Raw genomic sequence first — 21167 nt, forward strand, 5'->3', positions numbered from 1 at the left:
GGTATCAGCCGGGTGCAGTGGCTCACGCCTGTAATCCCAGCACTTTAGGAAGCTGAGGCAGGTCGATCACGAGGTCAGGCGTTCAAGCCTAGCCTGGCCAACAAAGTGAAACCCCATCTATACTAAAAATACCAAAAAGTTGGCTGGGTGTGGTGGCAGGAGCCTGTAATCCCAGCTACTCAGGAGGCTGATGCAGGGGAATCACTTCAACCCGGGAGGTGGAGGTTTCAGTGAGTCGAGATCACACCACTGAACTCCAGCCTGGGCAACAGTGCGAGACTCCATTTCAAAAAAAAAAAAAAGGGAGAGACAGTAAGTTATCAAAATTACTCTGAGCTGTAGCAGAGCTAGAAAAATCTGGAGGAGCTGATTCAGTAACTGCAGGGGTGGGAGAGGGTAGAGATAAGGAAATGTTCTTAAACATCCTTTCGAGGGCTAAGGAAATCTAAACAAGTTTGAATTTTGCAGTGGTCTATTGCAACATGAACTTCAGATTTTTTTTTTAAACTATATAATAAAATGATGCTCAAAGTTTATCTGACCTTTGTCCTTTGACCTTGGAAGAAATCACTGTAGCATTTAAGCAAGGAAACCAGCACCGTGTTCTCATCATACTTGATTAAGAAGTAAGGAAGAGCTGTGACTCCTTCTGTTTGACAAAGATTATCATATGCACACTCAAGTGCTTGAATCTGAAAACAGAAAACACACAGTTATTCTCTAGAAAATTACATAACTAGTTCTGGGCTCAAAACTCACTCAAAATAAAAGGTACCTTAAAACCAGAAGACTGGAAATGACTGATGACACTCCTGTTACTCTATTACAGCAAATGAACATAGAAGTGCCTCCAAGTAATAATACCACTTAGCTTTTATATAACACTTCCAGGGGCATGGTGGTGTGTGTCTTAGGAGCACAAAGGGACATATTATGGTACAACATGGTGGTTCCCTAAGTTGTCAATCAGAGGTTTAGAGCGGTAAGCAAACATTCTTTCTTTCCTATGATAACCCAAAATGAATCTACCTCTGTTGAATTTTACCCTGAACCTTTCCATAATCTTCAACAGATTTACTGAGACATGACTAATATACCATACAGTTCACCCATTTACTACTTTTTGAGACAGGGTCTTGCTCTGTCGCCCAGGCAATCACAGCTCCCTACAGCCTTGACCTCCTGGGCTCAATCAATTCTCCTGCCTCAGCCTCCTGAGTAGCTGGGACTATAGGCACACACCACCATGCCCAGGTAACTCTTTTGAATTTTTTTATAGAGACAAGGTTTCACCATGTTGCCCAGGCTGGTCTTGAAATTCCGAGCTCAAGTGATCTGCTCACCTCTGCCATCCAAGTACTGGAATTACATTACAGGTGTGGGCCACTGCACCTGGCCCAATTCACCCATTTAAGGTACATAATGCAATATGTTGTTTGGGTTTTTTTAGTATGTTCACAGGGTTGTACAACCATCACAGCAATAATAAATACAGAGCCTTTTTTTTTGAGATGGAGTCTCACTTTGTTGTCAGGCTGGAGTGCAGTGGTGCGATCTCCATTCACTGCAAACCTCCGCCTCCCAGGTTCAAGCAATTCTCCTGCCTCAGCCTCCTGAGTAGCTGGGACTACAGGTGTGCACCACCATGCACAGCTAATTTTTGTATTTTTCGTAGAGTTACGCTTTCACCATATTGGCCAGGATTGTCTCTATCTCTTGACCTCATGATCTGCCAGCCTTGGCTTCCCAAAGTGCTGGGATTACAGGTGGGAGTCACTGCACCCAGCCAATATAGACCATTTTTGTCCTCAACAAAAGAAACTCGATACCTGCTAGCAGTTAATTCTCATCCAAAATCCTTTCTCCCCACTTATATTTCTTCATGGGAAATTAGTTCCACAAAACCACAATCTTGGATTTGTACAAAATAAAAAAAAATTTTTAATCAATAATGGCTGCTCCCTGAACAGCTCTATGGAAGCTCCCTGAGTGATGTTCAGTATTCAGGGCTTCAGTGATTGATGTGTTTCATGAATTCAAATCATCTTGACATATAATCTCTGCCTTAAAACAATAAGAATTCTCTAGTTTAGGTTCTCTATTCTACCAGCCTGATTATTTTAACTGCTCTTCTGGGGACCATCTGTAATGACCTTATTATCTATCCCAAATGTCACTGACTAACTCTGTATGTACCACGCCAGGTAGAAAAGTTCTGCAACTTGGCACCAGAATAGGAGAATGCCTTTTGTTTTGTTTCAAAGACTCTTTCCCAAAGTGTACTGCCTTATGTTTCCCCACTTGAAATTGAAGACCACGTTTTAGTAAATTATTTCGGTGTTTCAAAATGTTCCTAAAATTCCCCCTTACTGGCTTAGCATTTCACCAAATACCACTGAAAACCTGGAAAATTACATCTTCAAAATAACTTTACAGACCAGGCAGGTTGGCTCATGCCTGTAGTCCCAGAACTTTGAGAGGATAAGGCAGGCAGATCGCTTGAGCCCAGGAGTTGAAGACCAGCCTGGCCAACATGGAAAAACTCCATCTCTATTAAATGACAAACATTAGCCAGGTGTGGTGGCACGACTGTAGTCCCACGTGCTCAGGAGGCTAAGATGAGACGATCACCTGAGCCTAAAAAGTTGAAGCTACAGTGAGCTGTGATTGTGCCACTGCACTCCAGCCTGGGCAATAGGAGTGAGACCCAGTCTCAAAATATGTATATATACACAAAAAATGACTTTACAAAAATTATCTAAATAAGTCTGCTCCTAGTATCACCTTTGGAGGATTCCAGTTACCATCTCTTCAACCTGAGAAGGAACTGTTTGTCTTTGGCAGGAACTAGATAACTACTCTTGTACATTCAACCCAATTTTATGTGTATTTTAGTTTATTTGTTGATACCTGTTTTAGCGAAAACCTTTGATCCAAACCCACTGGCCCCTGAATGAGAGGTAAACTCTCTGGAAGACAGAGGGCAGGATAGCAAAACCAATAGTAGAAGTGGTACTTCTTTAGATCCTAGAATAAAAAATATAAATACGTTATTACAATAGCACCATTAAGTTAAGCTGAAATGCATCTATTAATGTAGCTTCTCAAGGCCAATTAAGATAGCAAAGCTGATCCAAATAAAATATGTCCAGCTTGTCAAATATCCTCATCCCCAACAGAACTCATGATAGAATACAGGACTTTTGTATTCCCAAAACAGTCTCACATACCACCACTAATAATATGAGGACAAACATAATATACTTTATTGGCTACCTGCTAACAGAAAATGCATGCAATAACTAATTGATATTATCATCATCATCCTTTAATCTACAAAACTACCCTGGGAGGTAATTATTATTATCCCATTTTATAAACAGAAAGCTGAATTTTACAAAGGGGTTAAGAACCTGAACAACAACAAAAAAGATGGTAAGTGGTAAGGGGAAGAGAAGAGATCAGAACTCTGCTTCCAAAACTTAAGCTTTTTTCCACTGACCAAACATACTCAATGTACCATCTACAGAAGCACAACCACAGTTACCATTCTCTTCACAATCAAATAAATTACATGTTATTAAGGAAGCTGTGCTATTCACTATGCATGCCTGAAATAATATAATACTGCTTTTGGAAATGCCTTAGTGGATTTAAGTCAACAACTATCAAGCCCTTGCTACGTATGACGCAAAACATAAGACACTAACAATAAGAAGAATAAATCCTAGGCCCAGACATCAGGCATCTCACTTTCTGGATGGAGCAGAGATAAAGTGAGCGCATGGTTACAGCCATGGAGAGGCTCTAAGTAGGAAGGTGCATGGGTGAATAGGAGAGGTTACATCTTCATGAGTGTATCTGACCGATCCCCCCACCAGGGGAGGTGACCCAGGGGAAAGAATTTGTGAGGCTGTCCTTGACACTGTTCCGACTCAGGTTAATGGCTCTTGCTTCAAAATTCCCACAGCTTTTGGGCCCTTAATCATTGATGGTAGCATTCCAGACATATGCTGGTATTTGGCAGCTGGCCTAAAAGCCTGTGACCACTGAATATAAATTCAGTTTATGTAGTTCATTAATATTTCCTTTTGAATCTTGCTAAGAATTAAAATTGGATGGTTGTTAGATGACTTTTTATTGAGATTTAATTCACAGCCCATAAAATTCACCATTTTAAAGTATACAATTTAGTAGTTTCTTTTTAGTCTAGTGATATGGTTGTACCATCATCACCATTAATTCCAGAATATTTTCATCACCCCAAAAAGAAATCTCATACCTATTAGCAGAGACTCCTCATTCCCCCTCCTCTCATCACTTGGCAACAACTAATCTATTTTCTGTCTCTATGGATTTGCCTATTATTCTGGACTTTTCATATAAATGGAATCATACCAGGTGACTTTTAAAATGTAAATGTATATATAAACATGTGTCCAGATGAGAAAGTCTAGTAATTGTAGTTTCTGTGGTCTCTAGTTTTGCTATACATTGATCATCTAAGAACAAATTCCCTCTTCACAATGGCAAAATGAACTGCGAAACTGAAATTAACGAACTGTCTAGTCCTTTGGGTCCTAAAAATAGGAGAAGGAAAGCAAAAACACCTCTAGAGATTATTTTCTCTTCCTTGTACTTAAATGATTTGTCATAACTGATCTTTAGTAAAAGGTTAAACAATTCAAGATGAAGCATCTCATAAATTCTTTTTTTTTTTTTTTTTTTTTTGAAACAGAGTCTTGCTCTGTCGCCCAGGCTGGAGTGCAGTGGTATGATCTCGGCTTACTGCAACCTTCGCCTCCTGAATTCAAGCAATTCTCCTGCCTCAATCTCCCAAGTAGCTGGGACTAAAGGTGCATGCTGTCATGCCCAACTAATTTTTTTTTTTTTGTATTTTAGTAGTAATGGGGTTTCACTTTGTTGGCCAGACTGGTCTTGAACTCCTGAGCTCAGGCAATCCACCTGTGTTGGCCTCCCAAAGTACTAGGATTACAGGCATGAGCCACCAAACCTAGCTGGACCTCACAAATTCTAAGAAGCTTTATCAGGTCGTCTTCAAAGGCCAAAAGGCTTGCATTTCTTTTATTTATTTATTTATTTTGAGACGGAGTCTTGCTGTGTCACCAGGCTGGAATGCAGTGGTGTAATCTCGGCTCACTGCAATGCCCGCCTCCTGTGTTCAAGAGATTCTCCTGCCTCAGCCTCCCGACTAGCTGGAATTACAGACATGTGCCACCACACCCAGCTAATTTTTGTATTTAGTAGAGACAGGTTTCACCACATTGGCCAGAATGGTCTCGATTTCTTGACCTCATGATCCACCCGCCTTGGTCTCCCAAAGTGCTGGGATTACAGGTGTAAGCCACGGCGCCCAGTCAAGGCTTGCATTTCTTAGGATTCTTTTCAGGATACAAAGGACCTCCATTAAATTAAACATAAAATCCTTAGTGTCTGAAGATTTTAAAAGACAGAGACTTATTTTTTTTTTTAAGCCAGGCTAACAATGCTCAGTAAACAAGGCAACAAGACCAACACACATACTGACTCTAGGCAAACCTTAAAACTTTAAGTAAGGGCTAATGTTATTTTTCTCATTAAATGCTAACTGGCAGTATGTTCTACTAATGAGAATTCTTGGTACAGAAAGTGTACTGATACTCAATAACTAGAAATCTTTAACTAGCAATACTTACAATTTATTCTAGTAAAGAACCTATAGAATTACCGAAATGTATAGACAAATTATTAATGCCAAAGTGAGCCAAGTAATCTGACAAAGAATTTTTTAAACATTTTCCTGTCACTTCCACTATTACATAGAAAGCATCATAACTTGTTAGAAAATGTGTTCCTTGTAGATAGCCACCCACTGGTCTTGTCTGATTCCTATCATACCCTCCTTTGCCTTGGGCAATAAATCAGAGCCCTCCTCTGCATCTAGGAGGAACTGTGGGAGGTTGGGAAAGAATTTGGTGGGAAAAAAAAAAAAAGTGGGAAAGAGGATTAATATCCAAAGCTGATGATGCTGTGGTAAAACAATGCACTTAATACACAGCAACATTACTGTGTTTATATGCCTGCTCCAATGAACTTATTCTAAAGAAGTAAAATGAGCAGGAAAAAATATCAATATGGTTAATACTGTATATTTTTCAATATACTACAGTTTTTTTGGTTTTTTTTTTTGAGACGGGGTCTCACTCTGCTGTCCAGGCTGGAATGCAGCAGTGCAATCACAGCTTGCTGCAGCCTCAATCTCCCAGGCTCAGATGATCTTCCCATCTCAGCTCCCCAGTAGCTGGAACCACAGGAAGGTGCCACTACACCCGGCTACTTTTTGTATTTTTTGTAGTGACAAGGTGTCACCATGTTTGTTGCTTAGGCTGGTCTCAAACTCTTGGCCTCAAGTGATCTACTTGCCTCAGCCTCCCAAAGTGCTGGGATTACAGGCATAAGCTAATGTGCCCAGACTAGCATTTTTTATAACAGAATATTAGAAATCACCTATATACAACAGGAATCTATAGAACATACATTTGACAGAATGTTATATTGTCACTATAATAATAAAGGATATAATTAGTTTTATATACACAGATATATATGTGTGTGTGTGTGTGCATATATATATATATACACCTGTGTGTACACTGTGTGTGTGCATGAGTGTGTGTCTGTACAGCTGGTATCTGTGTGTGTGCATGCACACATGCACACACACACTGGTATCACTATAACCAACCTTTACCTTTTCCCTACTTTCCCCTCACCGAGGCCAGGTCCTTCCGTCTACATCCTACCCCTTCTTCACCGGGCAGCACATGTTACTCTAATACGATTTCCTTTTCAAGGCTGCCTTTAATGTTCATTTAATTAGATTTTGCTTATAGAAAACATTTTTTGTCTTTAAAAACAAAAACAAAAAAAACAAGGAATTGTGTGGTCAAGCTATACAGTGTGATTTCCTCTAATCCAGAAGCCCCTTTCCTTTATTCGGATGGACCTCTGTAGGACAGTATTTAACAAAAGCATTACCAACAATGAAACCACATTTCCTGAACCTGACTTTATCATGCCCTGAATAAGAGGTGGGTCACTGTGTTACATAAACTATGCAGTTACTGCCAATATGATCTATAGGGATGAATTATGTTAGCACTGGTAATAGGTGTCAGCACTATCTGGCCTCTAATCAAATGAGCATTAACAGCTATAATTTAAATAACAGAAGGTAGCAGCTTCAAAGAGGAGAGCAGACTGTTCTACTGGTACACTGGGCTGAGCCAGGGAATCTCACCAGCCTCTGTGCAACCGAGAGCCCATTTACTTACTGCAAATGTCAAGAGGAGGAACTTGTTGAGGAGTACAGGGTTTTCAAGAGCAGCGCCTGATTTTATGGATTCCCATATCTGCCAGAAGAAGAAAAGCGTCAAGGCAGGTTACCAGGCATCTCTGAGCTTCTCACTCTCAGGCGAAGTGTGGAGCTGAAAAGCAGGCTCTTCTTAGCTACAGGCACAGCACTACTTACCCCAAACAATGAAGTGGGTCGTTACCTAACTCTGCTCACTTCACACTGCCTCTCTCCCAGCCACACTCCCTTCAGCAACTAAGCCAAGTGAGGGAACCCAGGTGCCTCCTCTCAGCAGATTTCGGCAGCAGAGACGAGGCAATCAGGCCATTTTCATGCCTCTACAGTCTCCTTCAGCAAGTATTTATTTATTGTCTACTATATACGGGCACATCAGGGTTACAGCAATAAAAGACAGTCAGTCCCTACCCTCAAGACACTCACAATCTAGAGAGAGAGTCCGGCATCAATGTGTAACTTCAGCGCCATGTAGGATTTGCTGTCAAAGAAGTAGGTAGAATTTATGGGAGGAATTCTCCGCAGACTCAGCTGGGGAAGTGGGAGGGTAAAGAGCCTGGAGGGGGCTCTCAAAGGAAGTGCTGTGAAATATATACAGGGGTTTCTTAAAGCCTTGAAATTATCTTGTCCTGAGAGATGAAGAAAGAAGAACAAACTTCAAGTTCATGTATACTCAGCAAGTACTGAGACTAGGAGCAAATGCTGGTGCTGGTCAGCAGCTGCGGATCACAAGATGTTTTTGTAGCTAAGATTTGTAGCTAAACTTGGTGTTACTAAGCAAGACAAAACAGTTGCACTAAGTATGGGTGGAAGAGGGAAGCAAGCAAGCAGAAGTAAGTTCCTGCTACTGACATACTGGCCTTGGAGGAGCTGGATCACTGAAGAGAGGCCCCCAATTTCTGGTAAGCCAAAGGAGTGTGGGGCAGGATGTGCCAGGAGAACTCTGGGCCCCAGTTGAGGGGTGGGATATTTCTGTGGGGAGGAACCTGCTTTCTTCCAAGACGATGAAGGCCTGACCCAACTCTTTGGAGACTCCCTTTCAAATGTGCACCCAAGGCCGGAGTCCCAGGGGCAGTCAAGCCACAGGGCAAGAAAAACCACCATCCTCACCATCTATCCCAAGGGATGTGAGGGAACCTGACCACTGCACCCACACCAACAAGACTCGTGGCATAATAAAGACTGGTGTAAAGACTCATCAATTAAAGGAGCGAGACAGGATTGAAATAAACTGCCCCCACCTCCCATTTTAATTCCTCTCACTAACTCCAATGTAAAGAAGCAAAGGAAAGACATTCCAGGAAGAGAGGACAGAACAGAAAGTAGGTGGAGGGAATTACATGTGATTTGCTGTGACAGAGTCGGAGAATGCAAGGGCAAGACTTACAGGTCAGAAGGGCCAAAGAGGTAAACAGGGTCAGACCACAGAGGCCTTGAAAATCAGATGCAGTATATTAGATAAGCAAAGACACTGGAGAGACCACATGATAATCTCCTATGCCACCATGTGCACAGGATTGCCAAGCCTCTTCCAAGGTACAAGGAACAGAGTGCCCAGAGGCATTTAGCCACAGAAATGCAACTCTCAGAGGTCTGGTGGCTTCAAAATGCTGGCTGGAGAGGAACAGCAAACTGATTACCTAACCTCTGCCCTGCCTTGTTATTTCCAGTCTATCCCAGGTGAGAGCTTGGATGTCCTCTCCCTGACCTTCCTGCCAACACAGGAGACAGCTGGGAGTATTTTCTCTGGGAAGATATACCAAAGCCCACAAGTGTCTTTAAGTTCCTATCATATGCCAGTTTCTGCGGCAGAACCATGTGCCTGATCACAAACACTGTACCTGCCAGGACCACAGGAAATATGACACATACATCACATTTTCCCAGCTAACCTCATTTGCTGCTTGTTCCAAAAGGAGCTTCTTATCTGCAGTCTTGAAAGACTCGAGTGTGTTGGTGTTATACAGTGTTCCAACAGCTGGGCAGCAACGGGCTGGGGTGGGAGCACTCCTAGATACAAGAGAAACACGGTTAGCCAGGCACAGTTGGGACATAGAGAGCCAGAGAAAGACAAGTCAACCACCATGGTAGTGGGAGAAAAGGGGTATTGCTCTGTAGGGCAAACAGAAGATTAACTGTATGTTTTCTTGGAAAAAGATGAACATCATCAATCAAGGACTTAAAAACAGGCACCATTCCCCTCCAAAAGCCTGTATACTCCCTGTACTCTAACCTGTCAGGATGCTGTTCTTCCACCATTCCCCAAAGAGAAGTTCATTTCCTATTTTTTCTTCTTTAACATCTTTAACCAGAGGGAAATATTTGTTGAGCCAGGAACTGTGCACAGTTTGAATTCTCATAACAGCTCTTTCCCCCCGTTTAAAGGTTTAAGCAACTAGCCTAAGGTCACATAATAATAGCCACAGCTTGAATCTAAAACAAGAACTAGCTGAGTCCAACGGTACTGTGCTGTGCCCTCCCCACCTCTCAGACCCTCCCAGGCTTCAAGGACCTGCTCTAATGTCTCCTCTTACAAAAAGCTATCTCCATTTTCTCTGCTAAGAGTTGGCACATAAAACTCGGCATAATATTTTCGAGCATTTTCAAGAACTACAGTCATACCCACCCAGCTGTAGGACAGTAAGCTCCATGAGGACAGGAAGTATGTGTTCTCATGACTGTCCTACAACCTAGCCCACCCCAAACGGGGCTCTGCACAGACCTGTTGTTGAGCAAGGCCCTGATGGTTGAGTCTCACAGACAAAATCTTTCACACCTGGGCTACCTGTCAATCTGTCATGCTGCCAGGTTCACATACTCTACATTGCCTCCAAAGGCCTCACAGTCACTAGAGTAAGCAAAGTCAGGAAAAGAGTAGTTGATTCTGAATACGAATTCAGATGTGGACAAATCTGGTTTCTCCTCTGAAATGATTAACTTACATTTCAGAGGTTACAGATGTTACATGAAAATATTCATTTCTTTAGTAGCCTACTACTGCTATCACAACTAATGCAGAGAGAATGCCTTTTTACTGATTGCACTGATGATAGCTATACGGTTTAGAAGAACCTGTGTCTTTTCATTTAGAATCCATGTAAAAGTGGGTTTATGGGGCTGAAGGAGTAGAAGTCTAAACCTAGAACAGGTATGAAGGGGTGCAATGAATGACATGATTCTGTCAAATGCTGTCTATCAATGGCCAGAGCCTTCCCTTGAGAGCTATGAGTCAGAAAATCACAGGTGGTTTGTCACGATGCTCCTTCAATAAAAGAATATTTTTCATCCAGGTGACATGGGGACATCCAAAGGGAAAAGATTAAGCCCAGAGGAAAGGCAAAGAAAGCAGAGCAGTTGGTAAACTAAGCCTCTACATTGACTTGGCTTTATGAAACTGCTGCTGAAACAGGATGTGGAAACAGAAGGAAGGATGCTATGATCTAATTTGGACACAAGCACAGAGGAGGAAAGTGCCCTTCTTCCCAAACTTCCCAGGTGTGTGAGAGCCATACCAAAGCCTCACTCTGTGAAAAGAGAAAACTGCATACCAAGAGCTCAAGCAACTGCAAGACAGCTAGGCTTGTAGGAGCATCAGCACTTATGCAAGTTAATTAGCCAGGACAATCCGAAGCTTCAAAGGAGAAGCATTTTTCATGACTAAAGTTTCATCATGGGAGGTGACAGGAAAATGAATTTAAAAAGATAATGAGAGGGAAGGAGCCTGAGACTTAGAGACAAGAGAATTTAGTTCAAATCTTGGTTCTGACACTTACTAGTTTAGTTTCCTATGGTTCCATTTATATGAAATGTGCAGAATAGGCAAATCCTCAGAGACAGAAAGTAGAGTTACGGTTGGCTAGGACTGGCGAGTATGGAGGAGGGGGAATGGGGAGTTACTGCCAAGGGTGTCTTTTTTGGGAGATGGAAATGTTCTGGAATTAGTAGTGATGGTTGCAAGACTCTGTGAATCTACTAAAAACCAATGAATTCTACAGTTTAAGGGGGTGAACTTTATGGTATGTGAATTATATCTCAACATAGCTGCTAAAAGGATCTGAATTAGAAATTTTTCTCCACATACTAAGGCCAACAGTGAACTCACAATAATATACATACTAACCTGTAAAAAATAGATCTCACAAAAGCCAGAAGACTGGACCTGCTTTGAGGATATTACAGCTAAGATGCCTGGCCTTCACTCAGTCTCACAGTGATGACTCAGGAAAGTGCTGGGGCTGTGTTGCACCAGTTACACTTGGCCAATAGGCAGGCAGGTGGTCAGAATGGAATAAATCCTCTGGAAGAGCACAAGTGCTCTTTATACCTGGAGGAATCTACTTCACACATAGCTTCACAAGCCTACAGGGAATGTTGGGAACCCAGAAAGTCACACTCAGTTGGGGGTCATGCTTCTTTATCCTCTCCAGATTTCCCTAGCAATCACAGAGTTTCCTTTTGTAACAAACATTATCTAACATGGTCCACTGGCATCTTTCCATCAACCACACTGCATGCCATTTTGACAGCCACGCACTTAGACCGCTTGTAATTCAATTAGACGGTTACTTGAGCAAATTGTACACCCCAGATCTGTGTTGAGTGTTGGTAATGTAGCAGAGAATAAGATACACACAGCCTCTACCCTGTATTTATGAGTTGGTGCATATGACTCCTACTTCCTTCACTACCTTTTCAGTTCCTTGAGGGCAAGGATTATGCCTTCAATTTCTCTAATTAGGTCCAACTTGAGGCTTACAAAAGAAAAATATTTCTTATGAATAAAGACAAATATTCTTCAAGGGAAAGAAACCCACAGAAATGTTCTTCATTCAAATGTTGATCATTCGAGGCCCAGAGAAAGGAAAATTATTTTATTTATCAGCTTCACACTGGTATAGAGATTGTCAATCGAAATCTATTTTCCTCCTTGTCAGCAGAAATAGAAAACATACATGATGTTTTTAGCTGGGTTCCATACTTCCCAGTCTTCTTTGCAAGACAGGTGAGGCCATGAACTCTCCTCAGTAGAATCTGAGTGTCCCTTCCCGCTAGGGCATTTAACAGACTGTGTATCTCTTCCATCTATTTGCACCTTGGCTCTCTTTCCACATTAATCAGTTGTTACCTGAAAGTGACAACTGTCTTAATCAGCATGAAAATGCAAAGTCCTCAGGGATGATGGAGCCACAACATGGAAGAAGACTGAACCAGCAGCCCTGGGCTATTCGATGAGCAGGAAATAAACTTCCTTTGTGTTTGGGCCCTTACATTTTTGGGTCTGATTCAGCAGGACACCCTACCTCAAGACACATCCTCCAGTTTAAGACAGTTGGTGCCTGATAAAATACAACTTGACTGACAATTCATCTAATACAATTGAGAGAACAGGATCCTTGTGCTGCTGCCTGCAGAGATCCATAAGCCTCCCAGGGACTCGAAGTAAAAGGGACTTACCCAGTGCTATGCAAAGCTGAGATACTCTTGACATCTACAAGTGAGTACTAGGGTTGTTAGCTCTTCAACTGTATCTTATTCCTGTCTCTATGCCCAGCACCTAGCACATTCTATTATCAAGGCACAGAGGAAGCAATCAATAAGTTTTCCTGAGATAATGATTACCTCTCCACGCTTATTATAGCACAGAGCACACTATAATGCAAATATTTGCCTTCTACTTCTCTCTCTCATACAGTAGAGGAACTCTGGAGAACCTATTTCACAAGTCTTTGTATTCCTAATACATACACATTTGCACATTGTAGATATTTCTTCTTTGATAAATAAATTCACAAAGAATTTCTCTAGTAACCCATGCAGATATACAGCAATCAAAACAAAGATGGGGTAATAATAAAGGAAATAATTTTAAATAAAGAAATCATGTCTTCTGAGAAGTCCCAAGCACTTTCATTAAATTTCCCAGCCATCTTCATAGGGACTCAGAAAGTAACAGACTTTTAAAACTGGAAGGAACATTAGAAAGCAAGAACCCATTTTAAAGATGAGGAAACAAAAGTTGAGAAAACTTTTGAGTTTATTGAAGGACAGTTAATTAGCAACAGATTCTAAGTCTTCAAACTTCAAATCTAGGGCTATTTTCAGAACACTGGAGACCACGTCTTAGTCCTGCTCACCTCCCACCGTCTACCACAGTGCCTCGCATACTGAGGGTATTCAATGGTTAAAGAAAAAATATGGCGAGTGAAAATGAGCAATTTGTGTGAAAGTCATAGCTGCAGGATCACAGATTTTCTTATCTCCTTCAACCTAAATTTTTAGATTACTGAAGTTTAAGATGCTCACATTTTGTAATAAGTTCAAACCTAACTTCTGTGAACTGCCTGTTTCTAATTATTCTAAAGAATAAAATTATTAAAGCCTTAAAAAACAAACAAAACTTCAGTACAGTAGAAGAATAAGGACAGGAGTGAGGTTAGTCTGAGACGAACACGAGGCTCTCCAGATTACACGAAACAGACTGTTGATGCTCCCCACGTACCATCTTCACACAATTTAATACTTATACATTTCCAGTATTTTCCTTGCTATATCTTAATGGCTCCAAAATAAGTTAGTTTGCCAAAACAAGAGAGAGATTATTAGAATTCAATTTCTTTTGATGGGTAACCACAAGGAATTTACGATGGAGCAAGAAAGCTCCGAAGGGAACAAGAAACACCAATACATACATTTTCAAAGATACGAATACTAACATCATTGTGGATGTATGTCATGCTTTCAAATTTTGCAACTGGATTGAGATAAAAGAAAAAACGTACTGATTTTCTGAGATTAAAAAAAAAAATTCTAGGGACATTTTATTTTAAATACCCTAATATTTGACTATTGCCACTTTCAAAAGCCAGAAAGATCTTAAAGACTCCATCTTCCTAAAATTCTCCATCTTGATGCTGCTGAGGTACAATAAGCAGAAAAACAATGTAGCCTTTTTCAATTCTCAATAATCTTAACGGCCCTCAACATGGTTTCAGCTCCAACCTCTTTCTCAAACTAATTCTTAAGGACCACTAAGACTTAATCAGCAAACACAACGGCCCTCGAATTGACCTCTGTGCTTCTGACACTGCCATCTTCTCTTTCTTTCCTGAAAGCATTTCCTTCTTTGGTTTCTGTAACACTTTTCTGGTTTTCCTCTGACAACCCCTGTGTCCTTTGCTAGTTCTCTATGTCTTTCACCTCCCTAATCAGAGGCATTCACTGTTTGCACCTTTTGTTCTTTTTTTTTTTTTTTTTGATACAGAGTAATGCTCAGTCGCCTAGGCTGGAGTACAGTGGCACGATCTCTGCTCACTGCAACCTCCGCCTCCCAGGCTCAAGCCATTCTCCTGCCTCAACCTCCCGAATAGCTGGGATTACAGGTGCCTGCCACCACGCCTGGCTAATTTTTGTATTTTTAGTAGAGACGGGGTTTCACTATGCTGGCCAGTCTGGTCTTCAACTCCTGACCTCAAGTGATCCACCCGCCCCAGCCTCCCAAAGCGCTGGGATTATAGGCATGAGCCACCTTTTGTTCTTACACTATACAGCTGCTCCTTGACTTACCATGTTCTGATAAACTCATCATAAATTGGAAAAATATAATAAACCAAAACTCTATTTATAAATACACCTAGCCTGCCAGATATCACAGCTTAGTCTAGCCTCCCTTAAATGCGCTCAGAACACTTACATTAGCCTACAGTCGGGCAAAATCATCTAACACAAAGCCTGTTTCATAATAAAGTGTTGAATATCTCGTGTAATTTACTGAATACTGTACTGAAAGTGAAAAACAGAATGGCTGTATGGGTCCACAGAGTATAATTTCCACTGAATGTGTATTGCTTTCTCACCATCATAAAGTCACAAAGTCATTAAACCACCATAAATTGGAGACTATCTGTATTCTCTTTCTCCTCTACCTGAATGTCTCCCAAATCTAGTCTGATCCTCTCTCCCTGACTCCGGTTCCTCCTAGACATTTCTAGTAGACATTGTCATCCAAACTCAACATATTCTAAGCCAAACTTGTCTCCTCCTAAATTTGTATCCCCCTCCTGGTTTCTCTGTTTCTACAGAAGATAGCAAAATCCCTGTAGCTACTCAGATGAATTTCAGAAATATATTTATAAATACACTTTTTTCTCTCACCCCTGCCTTCTAAATCTGGCTATGTATCACCCTGGGCAAGCCACTTTTACCTTTCATTCTGTGGTTTCCTCATCTGAACAAGAGAGAAAAATCACACCTGGCAAGTCTGAAGGAACAGATGTTTATGAAAATGCCCAGCTAATTAAGTGCTCAATAAATGTGTCTCTTGGCTGGGTGTGGTGACTCAATCCTATAATCCTAGCACTTTGGGAGGCCAAGGCAGGCGAATCACTTGAGGTCAGGATTTCAAGACCAGCCTGGTCAATATGGTGAAACACTGTCTCTACCAAAAAATACAAAACTTAGCCAGGTATGATGATGCATGCTTGTAATCCTAGCTACTTGGGAGGCTCAGGCACAAGAATCGCTTGAACTCAGGAAGCGGAGGTTACAGTGAGCTGAGATTATGCCACTGCATTCCAGCCTGGACGACAGAATAAGACTCTGTCAAAAAAAATGTACGTGATTCCTCTCTCCAGCAACTCCCCACAGCTCCCAAGCAGATTAAAAAAAAAATTCTTTGAGGATGTATCTATCATATTCCTTTGTATACCACCATAATGCCTTGCACAGTGGCTTGTATACAGAAGTTGCCTAATAAACATTCATTGATCAATGCCCATGAACAAGCAACTAAAGGAGTAAATTGAGAGGTGTCAATAAAAGATCACAAAATATTAACTACAATCAAAACCAAGAGGGATATCGTCTATGTCTCATTCTAGATGGCACCTGGTACCTAATAGACTCTGATAAATACATGGTGAAAAATTAACCAGACAGACCTAAGCATCTAGCACTCATCTCTATGGGAGGTATGAGAATCGTGAGGGGCTGACTCTGCTCACCGGGTGCTTCCCTAGTTCCTCCTGTGGTCCACCTATGAGGGAGGTAAGCATGCTCATTCCTTGCCAAAAGCAGTGTTCTTTACTTCAGATTTTGAACAAATAAATACTCACATGTCAAAAGCACTGAACTCCAATGTTAAGCGAGCTGGCAGCCCAGCAGAGTCACCTGGACAGAAGCATTATCACATTTTCAATGACAAGTCAGAAATAGCAGCATTCATAACAAAAATGCTTATGAATAGTTTTGTTCTCTTTGTTGAGCCCAAGGCGCCCCATCCAATTTATGATGATCTATGATACATAGATAATATATGTATGGATAGATAATGGCAGAATGTGAAAGAGCTCTTGTGAATATGAGACATTTGCCAAGAATATAAAAAAGATTCAATGGAAAAAAAAATTTCCAATCTCTTCCCCCAGCAATGCTAAGTAATGGGTATTATTTGAATTAATAATTTTGAGTTTCTCTATTCTCTTTCTTTTTCCTCACAACAAGAGAAAAGAAATTAAAATGAACGGGGATCAAACAGTCAGGAAGTAAAATAGAAACTGGTGAAGAGCACTGATTATAAAAGACATGGCTGTCCCTTTCTACAGGAAAACTGACACTATACTGGAGGACAGAGAGGATAACAGAAGATGATAGAAAATGAAATTTACTATTACCTACCATTGTAGTAATAACCCTTAATGTCCTTGGGAGCTTCATCCAGCCGATACTCATTCAGCTTCTTCTGGGTCAACTCATGCCAGAACCCAACATCCAAGGCACTGCTAAAGGGGGCAAACTGCAGTTTAGAGAGTCCAGGATCCCCCGTAGTTGCTGCCATTATTTCTTGCCTACTAAAAAACAAAACGGAACACAGTAAAATAACATATCCATGCAAAAGCTCATGAGAAAGAACATTTGTAATAAAGCTTAATTCAAACAAACAAAAAGTAATGAGATGTCTATGGGATATCTTAAGACACAACTTCTTTTTGGATTGTGGTAAGAAACACGTAACATATACTTTACCATCTAGATTATTTTGAAGTATACAGTTAGGTGGTATTAAGTATAATCACAATGTTGTAAAACAGATCTCTTTGCAAGAACTTTTTCATCTTGCAAAACTGGAACTCTTTACTCTTTAAACAATAACTCCCCATTTCCTTTCCCCCAGGACCTTGCACCCACCATTCTACTTTCTGTCTATATGGGTTTGACTACTATATTTAAATGGAATCATGCAGTATTTGTGTTTTTGTGACTGGCTTATTTCACTCGAGACACAACTTTGGAACAGAGGGAGGGGAATGTCACACACTGGGGCCTGTCAGAGGCTAGTGGGATAGGGGAGGGATAGTAGGGGGTAAGGGGATAGAAGAGGGATAGCATTAGGAGAAATACCTGGTGTACATGACGGGGTGATGGATGCAGCAAACCACTATGGCATGTGTACACCTATGTAACAAACCTGCATGTTCTGCACATGTACCCCAGAACTTAAAAGAATAATAATTTAAAAAAAGAAAAAAAAAAGACACAACTTTGAAAACTATCCTAATTGGCCTATGTTGCCAAGCTGATTCTCCTCATGACAGTGATTTTTCCAAACAACACTTTCTGGCCTTAACGTTTATGCTTCTTCCTTCCCTATTTGAGTCAGTCTCAAATAAGGACTAATGATGTACTACTGCTATTCCTTCTTCGACACAGTCACTATCTCAGAAGCTTTTGTCATCTTGTGTGGTCCTGGAGAATTCTGCAAGTACAAAATCCTAAATCTGGCCACTCAGAAATGCAACAATCCAAACTGCCAGAATTCTACCCGTATGAGAGTAATGCTTTAGCACCTCTAGATGACGCAGATAATGAAGGATGTGTTTCTCCCCACCTCCTACAGTGCCTACATTTCTTTGAAATCTCATGTTTTATCTTTTCAATGCATGGAAATTTTGCATTTTATGCCATGATACATATCTCATTATTTCATTATCCCCCTCAAATTATCAAATAAATTTGACCTTCCTGGCAATCACACACATGTATGCTGTTAACTTTCTATAATCCCTCCATACTCTCAGGGGTAACACACCCCAGTTTGAGAAGCATAATACTAAAGAAATCTGGCAGCTCCAAAAAGCAAATTTATGAGGTCCCTTCACTTTCCATTCTGTCCAATTACCCCACAACCAGCCATATGAGTATTTCTGCAGCAGAACCTACGAATAATCACAGTAAATGGGATACATTTTTTTTTTTTTTTTTAAGACACGGTCATGCTCTGCTGCCCAGGCTGCAGTACATTGGCACAATCTCAGCTCACTGCAACCTTAGTCTTCCAAGCTCAAGCAATCTTCCCACCTCAGCCTCCCGAGTGGCTGAGACTACAGGCATGCACCACCATGCCTGGCTAATTTTTCTGTATTTTCGGTACAGACCAGGTCTTGCCATGTTGCCCAGGCTGGTCTTGAGCTCCTGGACTCATGATCCTCGTGCCTTGGCCTTGCTGGGATTACAGGCATGAGCCACTGCACCTGGCCAAATGGGATACATTTTTAAAATATAGCTCATGTCTACTCAAGGAGGTTTTGCTTGAGTTCTGCACCAAGACTATTAAAAAGCTTTCAGTTTTCCAAACTCGTTGGATTTAGAATTAGAGATAAGGAGTTTTGGATTGAAAGAAACTGTTATGAAATACAAAGTTAGTGATCTACATAAAAGGTATTCAAATCAAGAAGGGGATGAATGTGAAACAGAGCCCTAGGAAAGGCTCCATGAAGAAGGTAAGCACTGAGTGATATTGGAAAGGATAGGTAAGGGGTGGGGGAATATGGGTAGAGGGCAGAAGGAACAAAAAGAGCAGAGGAACAGTCGTGGCAGAAATGGGGACATGTGAGACCAGCTGTCCTCAGGTGGAAGGTTTGTGCCGTGCAAGACCAGCACACACACAGCTGAGCAGGATGGGTGAACACCTACGGAGAGGTTTCAAATGAGAGGCTAAAGAATTTTGGAGGAGGAAGCCAGTGGCAGTCCTGCATGGTGAATATGATTCTGCAGTGGCTAAAGGGCTTTGAAGGAGGCAGGCAGGAAAATCAGCTAAGAGCTCAAGGATTGATAAAGATCTGAATTAAAGCAGAGGAGTAAGACTGAAAAGAAGGAGACCCTTGTTGGGGTTGATTTAAGAGAAAAGGTGACCTAACTTGGTATCTTGGTAGACTCAAGGAATGAAAGAGAGAACAAAGCCCTTAAGGTGTCAAGCCATGACTGGCCAGGAGAATAGCAGTCTGAGTGAAAGACAAGCCCCTTGAGAGGCAAAGCAAGTTTCCGAGAGTAATAATGAAAGACATTTTCAGCTGTGGACAACAGCAGGTCAAAGATAAGCCAAGGAAACTGGATATGAATACTGAGAGCATAGGTAACACAGGTGAGAATGATCAGTTCTTAGAAGTTACTCAGAGAAAGAGAAGCCCCACAAAGTCCTAAAGAATGTCCACAGTTAGGGAGTAAAAAGAAACACAATCAATAGGCCAGGCATGGTGGCTCACTCCTATAATCCCAGCACTTTGGGAGGCCAAGGTGGGTGGATCACATGAGGTCAGGAGTTCGGGACCAGCCTGACCAACATGGTGAAACCCTGCCTCTACCAAAAATACAAAGTTAGCTGGGCATGGTGGCGCATGCCTGTAATCCCAGTTACTTGGGAGGCTGAGGGAGAAGTGCTTGAACATGGGAGGCGGAGGTTGCAGTGAGCTGAGATATCGTGCCATTGCACTCCAGCCTGGGCAACAAGAGGGAAACTCCATCAAAAAAAAAGAAAGAAAGAAAGAAAGAAAGAAAGAAAAAGGAAATAGAAACAGTAAAACAAAGCTGTAATTGGTACACCAGGACAGTACATACATCTACCAACCCAAAGCAATAAAAAACTTTGAGAAGCGTAATGATGAATGAACACTAGAAATCAAAGAAAATGACAGGTTAATGCCATTGGATTTTATGTTTAAAAGGAGTGTGGCGGTGGCTTTCTAAAATGCAATTTTGTAGTAGAATGCTCAAAAGAGAACAGGCTGTAAAGGCAGAATCACCACAGGGGAGCAACTGACTTCATCCCCAGCAAGTTTCAGAGGGGAAGCTTAGATTGCCATTGGATTCCTAATGGGTGGTTTGTTGTTCTTGTTTTTCAACAGGCTGAATATGCTTTCCACATTTAAAAAGATGCTTTGGCAACAGAAGTCCAATTCTGAATGAATGAAAGATACACAATGGGGGCTTAAAAAAAATAAAAGCAAACAGAAGGTATGAGGTGGGAATCATAATAAATATTTTTCTATATAATCGGTAAGTTTCATTGATCACAAAAGACAACACATCATAGTTCCTAAAATTCTCCACTGCCTCAGTATGGCTTGCAGCATCATGCCTCACAGTGCCTGACCAAGCGTTTTCAAACACTCACCATCGTGAGCGGTTATTAAAAATGAGGATGCCTGGGTCTCACCCCTACTTCCTGTGGAGGAAAGAAGATTTGGTGAGAGAAGAAGGAATAGTGATGGAGGCCATAAATCTGGAGTTTGCCTATTACATCAAGTGATGCTGCTGTGGGTTTGGTGCTATCTTGATGCCTACAGGTCACTGGCACTTATTTTTGGAGGCCCCACCTCAAAATCGCCTCAAATGTATTTGAATGCACCCTCAACTCCTATTAAATATTTTTTGGCTTTTAGCTGTTTGAAAGAATTTTTATAATTTTGCCCAATGGAAAACAGGTGATTTAGCCAGGTTCAGTGGGTCATGCTACTTTGGGGGGGGG

General features: G+C 41.3%; 1 protein-coding gene and 1 long non-coding RNA gene across 6 annotated transcripts in view; one reads left to right on the forward strand and one right to left on the reverse strand.

The window, feature by feature from the left end:
• The window catches only part of ATG7 (autophagy related 7), a 272173-nt gene that overhangs the window by 231216 nt on the left and 19790 nt on the right, over positions 1 to 21167 (reverse strand). For 3 of the 5 annotated variants that reach the window (XM_037728835.1, XM_037728836.1, XM_037728837.1), the window contains 6 exons: positions 17042 to 17214; positions 16480 to 16534; positions 9262 to 9379; positions 7335 to 7412; positions 2911 to 3027; positions 543 to 692 (listed from right to left, as the gene is read on the reverse strand). In XM_037728835.1, coding sequence (XP_037584763.1) covers positions 543 to 692; positions 2911 to 3027; positions 7335 to 7412; positions 9262 to 9379; positions 16480 to 16534; positions 17042 to 17201 — 678 coding nt within the window. In that variant the 5' untranslated portion in view covers positions 17202 to 17214. Of the gene's footprint in view, positions 1 to 542; positions 693 to 2910; positions 3028 to 7334; positions 7413 to 7780; positions 7869 to 9261; positions 9380 to 16479; positions 16535 to 17041; positions 17215 to 21167 lie in introns of those variants that run through there. The other 2 variants (XM_037728838.1, XM_037728839.1) reach the window with 2 other exon arrangements.
• On the forward strand, positions 8143 to 21080 carry LOC108284649. The gene is made up of 2 exons (XR_001817294.2): positions 8143 to 8271; positions 20545 to 21080. It is a non-coding gene; the product is annotated as an uncharacterized LOC108284649 (long non-coding RNA).

The sequence above is a fragment of the Cebus imitator genome, unplaced genomic scaffold (genome assembly GCF_001604975.1).
Source record: "Cebus imitator isolate Cc_AM_T3 unplaced genomic scaffold, Cebus_imitator-1.0 Scaffold281, whole genome shotgun sequence".
NCBI lineage: Eukaryota > Metazoa > Chordata > Mammalia > Primates > Cebidae > Cebus > Cebus imitator.